Source organism: Dermacentor albipictus, chromosome 5, assembly GCF_038994185.2.
Source record: "Dermacentor albipictus isolate Rhodes 1998 colony chromosome 5, USDA_Dalb.pri_finalv2, whole genome shotgun sequence".
Lineage (NCBI taxonomy): Eukaryota > Metazoa > Arthropoda > Arachnida > Ixodida > Ixodidae > Dermacentor > Dermacentor albipictus.
In genome coordinates, this window is record NC_091825.1 from 173693915 (window position 1) to 173706511 (window position 12597).

The window sequence follows — 12597 nt, forward strand, 5'->3', positions numbered from 1 at the left end:
TATATTATATAATCTGCGAGATGTGCAAGGTGCAACTTGAAGCCATAAAGAAGATTTCCTAGCCACATTAACGTACTTGTGAAATAATGATATGAGCGCAAAGTCACGTCGATTACTTAGGGGCTGAAGTGAAATGTCAAGTTTTATTTGTAAGATGCTTGAATTGTAGGTGTAGTTACGTGAGATAAACCTAGTGGCCCTATTTTGAACTGATTCTAATAATCTGATTAGGTTGTTATGAAGGGGTGACCAAATTGGAGAGGCAAATTTGAGCTGGGGCAAACAAACGTCTGATAAGCTAGCTTGTGGATGTTGGAGGGCAAATCACATAGGTTTCAGCACCCTAGTGATTTTGAAGCATTAGCACATGTAGTAACATGATGGGTCCAGGAAGGGCTTGCTGCAAGATTAATGTCTAAGTATTTGTATGAAGTAGCTGGATTTCTGTGCTAGTGCCTTTTTTTTTTCCTCTGATGTGCAATTTTTTTAGGTTGTTTGTATGAAAAAAAGAGTGCTGAATAAAATGTATGTCTGTCTATTTTAATGTTTAATGTTGAGTAATTATAGTTAATCTAGAAATGGTTTCTGACATTTGGGAACGCAAAAATGCCTCTTCGATTTCCTTATCGACTTCTGAGAAATGTTCCCATTGCCTGTGGATTTTAGAGGAAGTTTTAGCTCAGGGGCTCCTACTCAAATACATGGGAAAGGAGAAATCATTTTTCTTGACATCCACTGCACTAAATTTGATGAAGTTTGTTGCATTTAAAAGTAAAGGTTAATGTCTAGTGAGTGTTTGTTGCGAATTCTTTACTTACGTCATCGGTCTTTTTATCAAAAATTTATATATATTTATATATTAATATTATTATATATTGTATATTATGCATGGCTCTAATATGTATAATATATAAATAAATATAAACCACTAACATGTGAGCAGAACTTTTGCAAAACTATTGCAAACAATGTAACAAATTCACGTAAGATATAAATTGACATGTCTAATTTATCCGCTTTGGATGTACTATTATGTGCAATCTGTTCTTACTGCAGAGCTGCGCTGCACATTTGTAAACCTCGTGCTTCTATATTTCTTCAAACTTACCTGTTTTTGAAAAATTCCTTTAAATAATTCCGGCCCTAAATCATAATTCTGAATGCAAAAGTCAGTAGAATTCAGCTCTCTATCTCATGCAATAAATTTCATTAAACTCAACCCACAAGTTTTCGCAAAAGTGCATTTTTGCGTTTCATGTGTATTTGAATAGGCAGAATTGGAGTTGGGCCCAAGCTAAAGCTTCCTCTTCAAAGGGGTTGCATTTTGAAAAGCACACTTAAGTGATTTCCGGAATGGTTTTCACATCAGAAACATAGCACTGGCGGCATTGGCTGCTTGTGCAAGGTAAGCTGTGAGTAGCTACTTGGCCTACAATTTCATGCTTTTATCATATGTCCTTATAAACAGCCTAGCTTTCCTGCTGAAACATTTGTTGTCGAATAAAACAAGCTCCCTTTTTGTCCTCTCCCTCAGGCTCCAGGGCTTCTTCATCAGGAAAGTGAGGAAGGATATGAAACAAGCTTTTATAATAGATTTGTGAATTAAGCTTATTCCTTACTTCACAAGGTCTGCACTGTTGGCACCAGTCTATAAGGAATATTTTATTGTGATGGCAATGATGTGGACACTCTAGGCAAATTTCCACCTTCAGCGTTGGTGTCAGCTTTGCCGTGAGGTCCCATATGAAGTCTAAGTGCAACAAGATTGTGGCCGCCTGCCGTATGGTGTAGGTGTGAGGGAAAGCATGCGAAATTGAGCTAAGAATGATGGTAACTTGGTGTGGAAATGTCTTCTCACGAGCCCAAGGGAAGAAGGTGGGCAGAATGCATGCCAGCTAGAGGTGTGCGAATATTGAAATTTTCGAATACGAATCGAATACGAATACATGTGTAGTATTAAAAAATTGCAAGAGAGGTAACAATACCTTTATTACCCTTTTAAAAATAATATTGCATTTTACAAGTTTGCTTCAAATTGAAGAGGTACTCATTATAGATAATGGACTCAGGTAATGCTCTCAGTCAGGTAAAACGCTTCTTACAGATTGTCGTGAAGGAAAATTAATTGCTCTATATGGCCAGAAAGTAAACGCTCTCTATGCACTGTCACATTTTTACCGGTAGAAAATACTCTTTCACTAGGAACTGAGGTGGCAGGGATCGCCAAGTACTTCCGGGCGAGTGCACTTAAAAGCGGGTACCTGAAGCGGCCAATGGACTGCCACCACTCACAAGGATTCATGCCCCTTTCCAGAAGAGGCTTTTCCGCGTAGTCTGTAACTTCCCTCTCAGGGGCAGATGCCAAATGTGTCTTCTCTTCGTTCATCACTAGATCGTAAAAAGCATTCGATACACTCGATGCCACCAGTGGACATGAAGTCGACGCTGGCACGCCAGTGTCCCCACGATGTTCCACGACAGCTGCCTGGAGCTCCCTTGTCACAAGGTCTTTCAGCCAGATCATCTGACCAGATGCCTGATGAACTGTGGCCTTGAAGCGCGGATCAAGAAACATGCCTAGAGTGGCCACTTCATCAAATTCGCACTCCGCACAAAGAGTCTTGATACATTTTGCAACAATGTTAGCAAACCCTGAGTTGCCTTTGCAACCTTCAAAGCAATGGAGCATTCCAAAAATAATTGGAATTATAAAGCTTGGTGAAAAAGAAACCGAAACTGATCATGTCTTAAAGGCCTGAAGCAGATAGACTGGAACAGAGCATACAGATAATGAGTGGATCATGCGAAGTTCTCAATTAATAAACATGTTCTTAGGAGAATGCGGAGCAAGCATGCAATTCGTTAATTGCTCAATTATTCACAGTCTATCCAACTATTCGCTGTTTCCACCGTTATTCGGCCGTCCTCGAATATTCGTGAATTTCCGAATATGCATTTCTCGAATCGAATACGCTTCGAATAAGGAAAATATTCTATTCGTATTCGAAATTTCGAATATTCGCACACCCCTAATGCCAGCCTTTCATGTTAGAAGCAATGGGGAGAGAGGGAAGATGTGCGCGTGCTAAGAGGGGGAAAAGGAGAACAGCGTAGCACGCATCTCTGCTCCTATTCTGGTTGTGGGATTGCATGGCATGGCCGCGTGCATCCTATCTTGGAGGCAACCTGGGGTCGGTTCAAAGGCTAGCCAACCCGAAATAGCTGATGGCTTTGCGTGTTCTCATGCACCTAGTTTGAGTTTAAGTGAGAGGCAGTGCAAAGGGGCATTCGCTTGCCGCTGCTGCCATTTTTCATCATGCCAGCATTCTTACAGCAAGTGTCCATAGTTATCAAGTGAGAAGCGTTCATGTTTGCTTGTGTGCACATGACACCATGCTTGTCAATGTATTTAGTAAGTGAACATTTACACCAGTTTATACAGCTAATAACTCCACTAAACTGACTGCATTTAATTGTTGAATAATGAGCTCTTGCAATCAATACTTTGCCTTTTGGTTGAAACTGTGACTTTTTTCTAGCGCATTGGTTGGAATACCTTTATAATGTCATGTCAAATAAGTAAAAAAGCTGGCCAGTTGTTGCAACCTTTGATATGGGCTCCCTGTGCAGGTCAAAATCCGGGTGTACAACTCAAGCTGGTCATCATCCTTCTGCCTTGACACTGTGGGCAACAGTGGTGTGGCCATGTGCAAGGACAAAGAGCGTAACAAGAAGTATAGGGTCTGTTGTCTGTCACTGGCCTCACTGCAGGCTCTGCCTCACATGCTGGCCTTTTGTGCTTTCAGTTCTCTGTGCGGATTCAGATGTCAAGCCTGAACCTCTCAAAGATTGTCACCATCAGCCCTTTATTTCTTGTGATAAACAACACAAAGGTAAATTGTTGCCTTTGTAAATGTTGCAGTAGTGTTTTCTTTTTGCAACTACCGTCAGGGGGATAAGTGGTGCATTGTGTGTATGGGAATGCTGTGAATTGGTGGCTTTGGATTGACATCTTTGTTCGAGGGCTGTAACACCTTGAAGGCACCTCTGGAAAATAGGGCATTGCCTATTGAAAGTGTCTGCTTAATAAAACACTGTTTTTTGTGTATTATCAGGTAAGAACACCTTTTATCAAAACATAAGCACTCACACTGAGTTATATATTAAATCTGAACAGTATGAGCTGTAGGCTAAAGTACATTGGAGGAAAGGTCAGGTCTGTGCTCTCTGTGAGTAATTTTCAATCATCTGCTTGTACTGTATGTGAGTATACTTCTTATTTGGTCACGAAATTCCCTTGTAAAGCTATGGGAGTGCTTCCTATAGCACCCCTCAGTGGACACTCTGGCACAAGCAGAAGGGCATTGGAGCAGATGCCCAACGGACGCCACAAGCGTTCGCTGCATAGTAAGTGTGTAGTTCAGTGTGAAATTGTTTGCATAATGCGAACAATTTTGAAACAACGACAACGCCTTGTTTCATTTTCCAGTTTACCAACATTTGTAACAGTAGCCTAATTCATAATTCAACAAATACATTCGGGTTTACTCCATCATTAGAAACTGGCTACAGAGCAATTCCACTTTGCACATTCATTTCACATGCAATTTCACATTGAGATGGGGGGGGACACATGTCACACATTCAGTTTGCTTCCAAGAACATTCCAACACTTCCAACACAGGACAAGGAAAGAAATTAAATAGATGGCCCAAGTGTTGGACGTGAACTGAGTATTATTAACATGGATGAACTAGTTGGTGATCTGCAAAGAAAGTGACTACATATAAGGGACAAATAATGGGGACAAGCATTATTTGTCTTTTGTCGACTTCTTGCACTGCAACCGCTTTGATTGCAAGTTTTATTTCACTGTTACAAGCCAAGCGCACCTCCTGTCTATTTCTTTGTCTGCGTGTGATCTTTGATATTCTGCACTCAATATAAATGTACGTTCTACTTAATTTTGATTACTGCAGCACAGTATGCAACACAGATCAAGAATAAGCACACAGAACAAGTGCTGCGTTGCGACTCACATTTATTGAAAATTTTACCTTGCTTCAGAACACAGATGCCAACAAGCAAAATGAAATCAGAATAACTCATGTGCCCACTCTTCAAGTGCAACCATGATTCTGTTGTTGATTTTTTTCTATGTCATTGTTGCCATGCTCTTTATGTTGTTCTGTGTGGTATAGTGCACTACTGTTATGAGGATCAGCATCAACCAAATTGTAGAATTATCAGCTTTGTTGCCTGTTGTGCCTTTATTATGAAACCCTGGTGCCAGGTATGCTAAGAAGCTAGAATTCTGTTGGCATATCAATAAAGGAGCTTATGTTGTCCATGTCCTGGAACAGCATCATTTCCGGTTCATGGAGCAGAACGAGGCTGCTGACCTCTGGTTCGACATCGGCCCCCACCAGGTATGCCTGTTGTCCTCTCCTGTGATGGTATGGTCAGAGCGTACATATACCTTGCAGTGCCTCCCGTTCTGGCCAGACAACGACAGCATGAAGATGTACCTGCGCCGCAAGGACAGCAGCGTCACCTCCCAGCACTTCCCGTTTGGCAACAACCAGAGCACCGTGCTGCGCATGGACCATGGGGCAAGTGAACTGTTGGGCTGGAGGGAGGGAGGTGCATGAGCCATATTTGTTTATGGGGACAGCCACATCATCATCGTCACTACCAGCCTGTTTTATGTCCACTGCAGGACGGAGGCTTCTCCCTGCAATCTCTAATTAACCCTGTCCTGCGTCAACTGATTCCAACTAGTGCCCGCGAATTTCCTAATTTCATCGCTCCACCTAGTATTCTGACATCCTCAACAGCGTTTCCCTTCTCTTGTTACCCATTCTGTAAATTTAATGGTCTAATGGTTATCTAACGGGCGCATCACATGACCTGCCCAGCTCCATTTTTTTTCTCTTCATGTCAATTAGAATATTGTCTATACCTGTTTGCTCTCTGATCCAAACTGCTCTCTTTCTGTCTCTTAACATTATGCCTAGCAATCTCTATTCCATCACTCTTGGCGCAATCCTTAACTCGTTCTCGAGCTTCTTTGTCAGTCTCCAAGTCTCTTCTCCATGTGTCAGCACTGGTAAAATGCACTGATCGTACACCTTCATTTTCACTGATAATGGTAAGCTTCTAGTCAAGTGCTGACAATGTCTGCCATATGTGATCCAACCTATTTTTATTCTTCTGTGAATTTCTTTCTCATGATCAGGGTTCCCTATGATTAATTGACCTAGGTAAACGTACTCCTTCACAGACTCTAGAGGCTGACTGGTGATCCTGAACTCTTGTTTCTTTGCCCGGCTATTCATCATTATCTTTGTCTTCTGCATATTAATCCTCAACCCCACTCTTACACTCTCTCTGTTAAGGTCCTCAATAATTTGTTGTAACTTGTCTGCATTGTTGCTGAATAGAGCAATGTCATCGTCAAACCGAAGGTTGCTGAGATATTCGCCGTTGATCCTTACTCCTAAGCTTTCCCAGTTTAATAGCTTGATTACTTCTTCCAAGCATGCAGTGAATAGCATTGGAGAGATTGTGTCTCCCTCTCTGACCTCTTTCTTTATAGTTATCTTCCTGCTTTCCTTGTGTAGGATTAAGATAGCTGTAGAACCTCTGTAGATGTCTTCCAAGGTATTTACGTAAGCGATCTGTGCTCCTTGATTATGTAATGCTTCTATAACTGCTGGTATCTCTACTGAGTCAAATTCTTTTTTGTAATCTATGAAAGCCATATATAGAGGCTTATTGTACTCTGCAGATTTCTCAACCTGATTGATGCCATGGATGTGATCCATTGTAGAGTATCCCTTCCTGAAACCTGCCTGTTCCCTTGCTTGGGTAAAGTTTAGTGTTGCCCTTATTCTATTGGAGATTATCATGGTCAATATTTTATATAATACTATAAGCTAATGGGCCGATATTTTTTCAATTCTTTGTCTTCCTTTTTGTGGATTAGTATATATAATGTTTGCATTCTTCCAGTTTTCTGGGACCCTTGCAGTCTATAGACACTTCGTATGAAGAGCAACCAGTTTTCCAAGCATTATGTCTCCTCCATCTTTGATTAAATTGATTGTTATTCCATCTTCTCCTGCCGCTGTTCCTCGTTTTATGTCTTGCAAGGTCTTCTGACCTCATTATGCAAAAAAAGAAGTGAGGCGTGCAGACAAGACACAAGAGTAGAGAAGTGGACAACACGAACGCCGGCGTTCGTGTTGTCCACTTCTCTATTCTTGTGTCCTGTCTGCACGCCTCACTTCATTTTTGCATAATGAATCCTTACCAACTAGCTCAGCTTTCTGTCGTTCTAAGCTTCTGACCTCATTGCTAGTTATAGGAGGAGTTTCTGTATCCTGTTCATTATTCTTTCGAATGGAGTTCTCCTGAGTCCTCTGGGTATTGTACAGGTCAGTATACAATTCTTCCACAGCTTTTATTATACCTTCGAGATTGCTGATGATATTACCCTGCTTATCTTTCAGTGCATATAATCTTGGTTTGCTTCCTTCTCACTGATTTCAGGCTGCGTCTATTTCTTGTGGCTTCTTCAGTACTTCTCACGTTATAATTTCAAATATTACTTATTTTCGCCTTGTTCATTACTTTTGACAGTTCCGTGAGTTCTATCTTATCTCTTGAGTAGGAAACTTTCATTCTTGGTCGTTTCTTTATTAGGTCCTTTGTTACTTGGGAGCACTTGCCTACTAGTTGCCTTGGTGCCTTGCCTCCCACTTCAGTTGCTGCCTCTGAAGCCAGCCTAGTTACGGTTTCATGCATTACCTCTATGTCATCATCATCATCATCTCTCTGTTCTAAGGCTGCATATTTGTTTGCAAGTACCAGCCTAAATTTGTCTGCTTCTACCCTTACTGCCTCTAAGTTGACCTGTTTCTTCTTGACCAGTTTTGCTCTTTCTCTCTTCAAATTGAGGTAAATCCTAGCCCTCAGTAACCTATGGTCACTGCACTTTACCTTACCTATCACTTCTACATCCTGCACTATGCTGGGATCAGCAGAAAGTATGAAGTCAATTTCGTTTCTTGTTTCACCATTAGGGCTTTTCCAGGTCCACTTTCTGTTGCTAAGCTTCCTGAACAAGGCGTTCATTATTCGAAGCCTATTCCTTTCTGTGAATTCTACCACCATCTCTCCTCTAGCGTTCCTAGAATCGATGCTGTAGTTGCCAGTTGCTTGTTCACCAGCCTGGTCTTTCCCCACTTTTGCATTGACATCGCCCATTACTACAGTATAGAGAGTTTGCACTTTTCTCATCGCTAATTCAACATCTTCATAAAACTGATCTACTTCCTCATCATTGTGACTGGATGGTGGAGCGTAGGTTTGTACTACCTTTAATCTATACCTCTTATTAAGTTTGATTATGACTACAGCTACCCTCTCATTCATGTTTTTGAATTCGTCAATGTTGCCAGCTATGTCTTTGTGGATTAGAAATCCTACCCCATGTGGCTTCTTACCTAGGAGACCTCTATAGCAGAGGACATGTCCGTTATTCAGTAATGTATAAGCCTCACCGGTTCTTCTAATCTCACTAAGGCCGATGATATCCCAAACAATGTCTGATAGTTCCTCAAAGAGTCCTGCTAAGCTAGGCTCACTCGAGAGGGTTCGGTTGTTAAATATTGCAAGGGTCAGTTTCCATTGGTGGCCTGTCCAGACCCAGAGATTCTTAGCACCCTCTGCTACGTTACAGGTCTGACCGCCGCCTTGGTCAGGTGCTTCGCAGCTGCTGGGGACTGAGCACCATTGGGTAATTGAGTGAGTCATTTGGGAGGTAGTGGCCGAATACTGCACCAGGAAGGCCAATTCCTGTTCTCGTGAGGGAGTGTCTTGTGGAGCTTACTGGGCTTTCCTAATTTGGTTGTACCTGGATTAGTATAGCCCCACTCGCTCTCGGCGTCCTTTGCTTGGGACACGCGTCACTCCAAGCCTGCAGATGTTATGCACTGGAAGAGGTGAATTACAAGCTCACCATGTTTAAAAAAAAAGAGAAAAGAAAACCCTTATAGAGGGATTCAAACTTTCACAACCGAGCATTCGACATAGCTCAGTCAGATAATCCCATAGGCAGTAAGGCTACCTTATCGCCGGCAAGTGCAGCCCAGAGGGCACTACATGCCTAAAAACTTCTCTGATTTATCCACGACGGAATATAGAATGATTTCTAAATGGTTCTGACCTCGTAGTTCCGGAATTGCACATGCCCTGACGGCCGTGAACTCGGCTAGGCAAACCCTACAGGCGTACCGATGACCATTTGCAGTTGCGATTACATGCTCGGGCTCTACAGGAGTACAAACGGAAACCCGGGAAAACAAATGTAAGTGCAAATGTAGAAGAAATAACTGGGCGCAAACTCTGACTTTTTTTTTTTTTTACTTGATGAAACTCTGTATTTCAACTTTGCAACTGTTGACGTTACGTTACGCATGCTGTTACAAACCTTCTCATCACTTTTTCTCTTTCTTTAGTGCTGCAATTATTTGGGGGGGGGGGCTTAGAAAGTCAGCATGGGGCATGTCGGTAGAGTCAATTTAAGTCCATTTAGTATATCCCAGATGCATGAAAACATGCTTGAATTATCCGCAGTATACAGGTTTGATGATTGTGGCAGGTGGCACGGCATAGTATTTCTCAATGGTTCTAACATCGTGGTTTCGGAGTCTCCCGTACGCAAGCTGCCCTGAAAGTGGCTAGATACATGATATATTTTCGGCAAAATTGAACAGCACTTACAAGTAGTGTGGAAAAAAAAAAGATAGTTGGGAAATGAAAAAGCTTTCAGCACTTACTGTGAATTCACTAGTCACGTCTGGAGGGAGGTACACCAAACCGTTCATGTTCCTGGCGGCCTGTCTCATGCATTGAACGGGACGGAGCTGGTACTGATGCTCCGCACAAGGCTGAGACGTCGGATGTGAGGAGGGTGCATTGACAGAGACTTTCACTCAAAGGCAAATTCTCGGTGGCGAGATGGGCCGCCAAACAATGGTTCTAAGCTGCGCATAAAATAAGTGACCTTTGAAGTGGCCTTGCTCTCTTTTAATGTGATTTTCAGTTAATTTGATCCCAATTAAGGGTCCCAGCCAGCAACAATACACTTCCATAGGCCAAGAATTTCGTTATTTTATTCCTGAAATTGGGCCTTGCCAGATAATTCTTACTCAATTGGTCAGCAGACACGTGCCAAACGTCATTGGTATCCCCAATGGCCACACCGTCTTTCTTGTGGGCACTAGCGGGCAGTGAACACATCAAGGACACGCCACTGAGAATGCCTTGTTTTTGACCTCCCCTCAACTGAGTTTCAAGTGAATACTCAGCTCACAATGACTTATTACTGTATTTTTGCAATCCTAACATGCACCTTTTTCCAAGAAAAATAGTTTGAAAATTGTCTACGCGTTACAATTGGATATGAAACTGAAAATACATTTGCGACATTGGCACTAGACTGTGGTCAGAGTCAGTGTCATTGACACTGTTATCACAATGGGGCAACAGATAAAGCTTTCATGTAGATTGGCAATCTTGACACTTCACCTTAATGATGAGAGCTTATTCAGAAGAGAAGTTATTTTACATGCTAAGCTAGCAGTAGTGGAGCCTCATCATATGTTTTTGATATGTCAGCCTTGTGTCGCACGACGAACTGGCGAAGTGGTTAGTTCTGACATAAGCCACTGTACTCTTCTTAATGGTTGTGAAGTTGTTCAAGAACTGTGAAATATCAAAGGCATTGGACTGCATGGAGGATGGCATCTTGTGGCCTATAGCGTTCAAGAGCTATCTCAGAGTCATGACAACGGACATTAAATGTAAGCAAGTTTCCATTTTGTGAAGGTAAATTCTGCAAAAATATTTTTTTGATTGCCATCATTTGAGGTGTACTGCATTTTCTTTGGTATAAATAAGCTTATAAAACCGATAAAAACTTTATGTGTGTTACATTTGGTGGCACATTAGAATCAGGTAAATATTAGGGGTGTGTGAATATTCAAAACGTTCGAATAACAAATTGAATAGTGCCCTGTTATATTCAGTCTTATAATCAAATAGTCAGTATTTCTGTATGCAATTGTTTTCCTAATACTCATATAATATTTAGAATTGTCAGCTGCTCCCAATATAATGTAAAATTGGAGCAAAATTTCAGCACATTTTCACATTTGCGGGCATAGCATGGACATAAAAAATGAGAACTTGTGTAGTAGAGCAGGCTGTCGGTAGCTGTACTTTGCAGGCTGTACAGCGATCATTCGCACTTACTGAAGAGTCCTGTGCATATGAAGAAATTACTTGCTTGCTCCTAATGCTCCATTTGTGCTTTTAATAAACAGTGCTTCATAATGTATCGTGTAATGACAGACAGTTGATAGCTTTAAGATTACTGGGATGTGAGCATCATGCTATCCCGGCCACGGCGGCTGCAGTTCAATGCGGGCGAAATGCGAAAACACCCGTGTACTTAGATTTAAGAGCACGTTAAAGAACTCCAGGTGGTCAAAATTTCCGGAGTCCTCCACTATGGCGTGCCTCATAATCAGAAAATGGTTTTGGCACGTAAAACCCCATAATAAAAAAAAGAAAGAAAAAACATCATGCTTTATTAATTGTGATAACGGCTACTCATTATTTGTAAAGTATTCTATATTCAATTCAATTCCTCTCTGGCACTACTTTGTATTCAATTTGGTCTCAAAAATTACTATTAGCACACCTCTAGTAAACATTACCGAATATCTGCTTCTCCTGCTTCTTTACATGATTACGGTCGAAAATTTGCTTCAATCTTGAAGATGTCAGCACCAATCGATGCCTAAAATTGCAAGGATAACACTGATACCAAGTTTTCAGCAGTGGGTGGACATTTTCCCAATCGTTCGAAGACTTTTCTGTGCGACCTCCCCAGCAGAGGCTCGGCGGACGAGCTTGGCGCGGTTCCGCACGCTCAAGTCACAATGTTTACAGCTATGCAAATCACCGTTGAAGGTGAGGATATTCCTCCCAACGAAGTCGGTCAAAGCACTGAGTGGGCCACGGCATTATACAAGCGAAAGCCCATCGGCAAGGACCCGCTCGGGCAGGGTAGCCGAGTCACAGACACACCACGTGGTGGGAACAAAAGCCAGGCTCTGTCGAATGTCAAGACACAGCTAACCACTGCTTGGAGATTGCCTCCACTACTGAAAGGGCATGTTCGAGTCATAATCTGTCCCCATGAAGGACTGGGCATCAGTAAGATGGGCCACCTCAGAGTTGCCCTGTTCCTCACTACCACTGCTAGACTTACGGAGGCGAATACGACGGGATATCATATGTCCGAACATGGTGTAAAACATATTGGTGGTAAGCACACCATCAATGCGCTTAGGCCAATGTTTAATGCGATACTTATTGGACAAGCAAGTTACGAAGCTAGTGTATATTTCGCAGCCCCCGAAGACTCATGCAAGGGAGTTATTTGTGACATTGATCCAACCATCGAGTGAGAGGAGCTGAAACGCCTCATCATTCAACCCAAGAATCCAAGCGCCCTCGAGG

At 42.1% G+C, this 12597-nt stretch overlaps 1 protein-coding gene across 12 annotated transcripts in view; it reads left to right on the forward strand.

The window, feature by feature from the left end:
- LOC135897507 (intermembrane lipid transfer protein VPS13A-like) overlaps positions 1-12597 on the forward strand; it is a 1023564-nt gene that overhangs the window by 670206 nt on the left and 340761 nt on the right. For all 12 annotated transcript variants that reach the window (XR_011514733.1, XR_011514732.1, XM_070539327.1 and 9 more), the window contains 4 exons: positions 3631-3741; positions 3807-3893; positions 5364-5429; positions 5487-5612. Coding sequence is in view for 10 of the 12 variants with exons in the window: in XM_070539327.1 (XP_070395428.1) it covers positions 3631-3741; positions 3807-3893; positions 5364-5429; positions 5487-5612 (390 nt within the window). In the remaining 2 variants the exon portion in view is untranslated. The remainder of the gene's footprint in view (positions 1-3630; positions 3742-3806; positions 3894-5363; positions 5430-5486; positions 5613-12597) is intronic.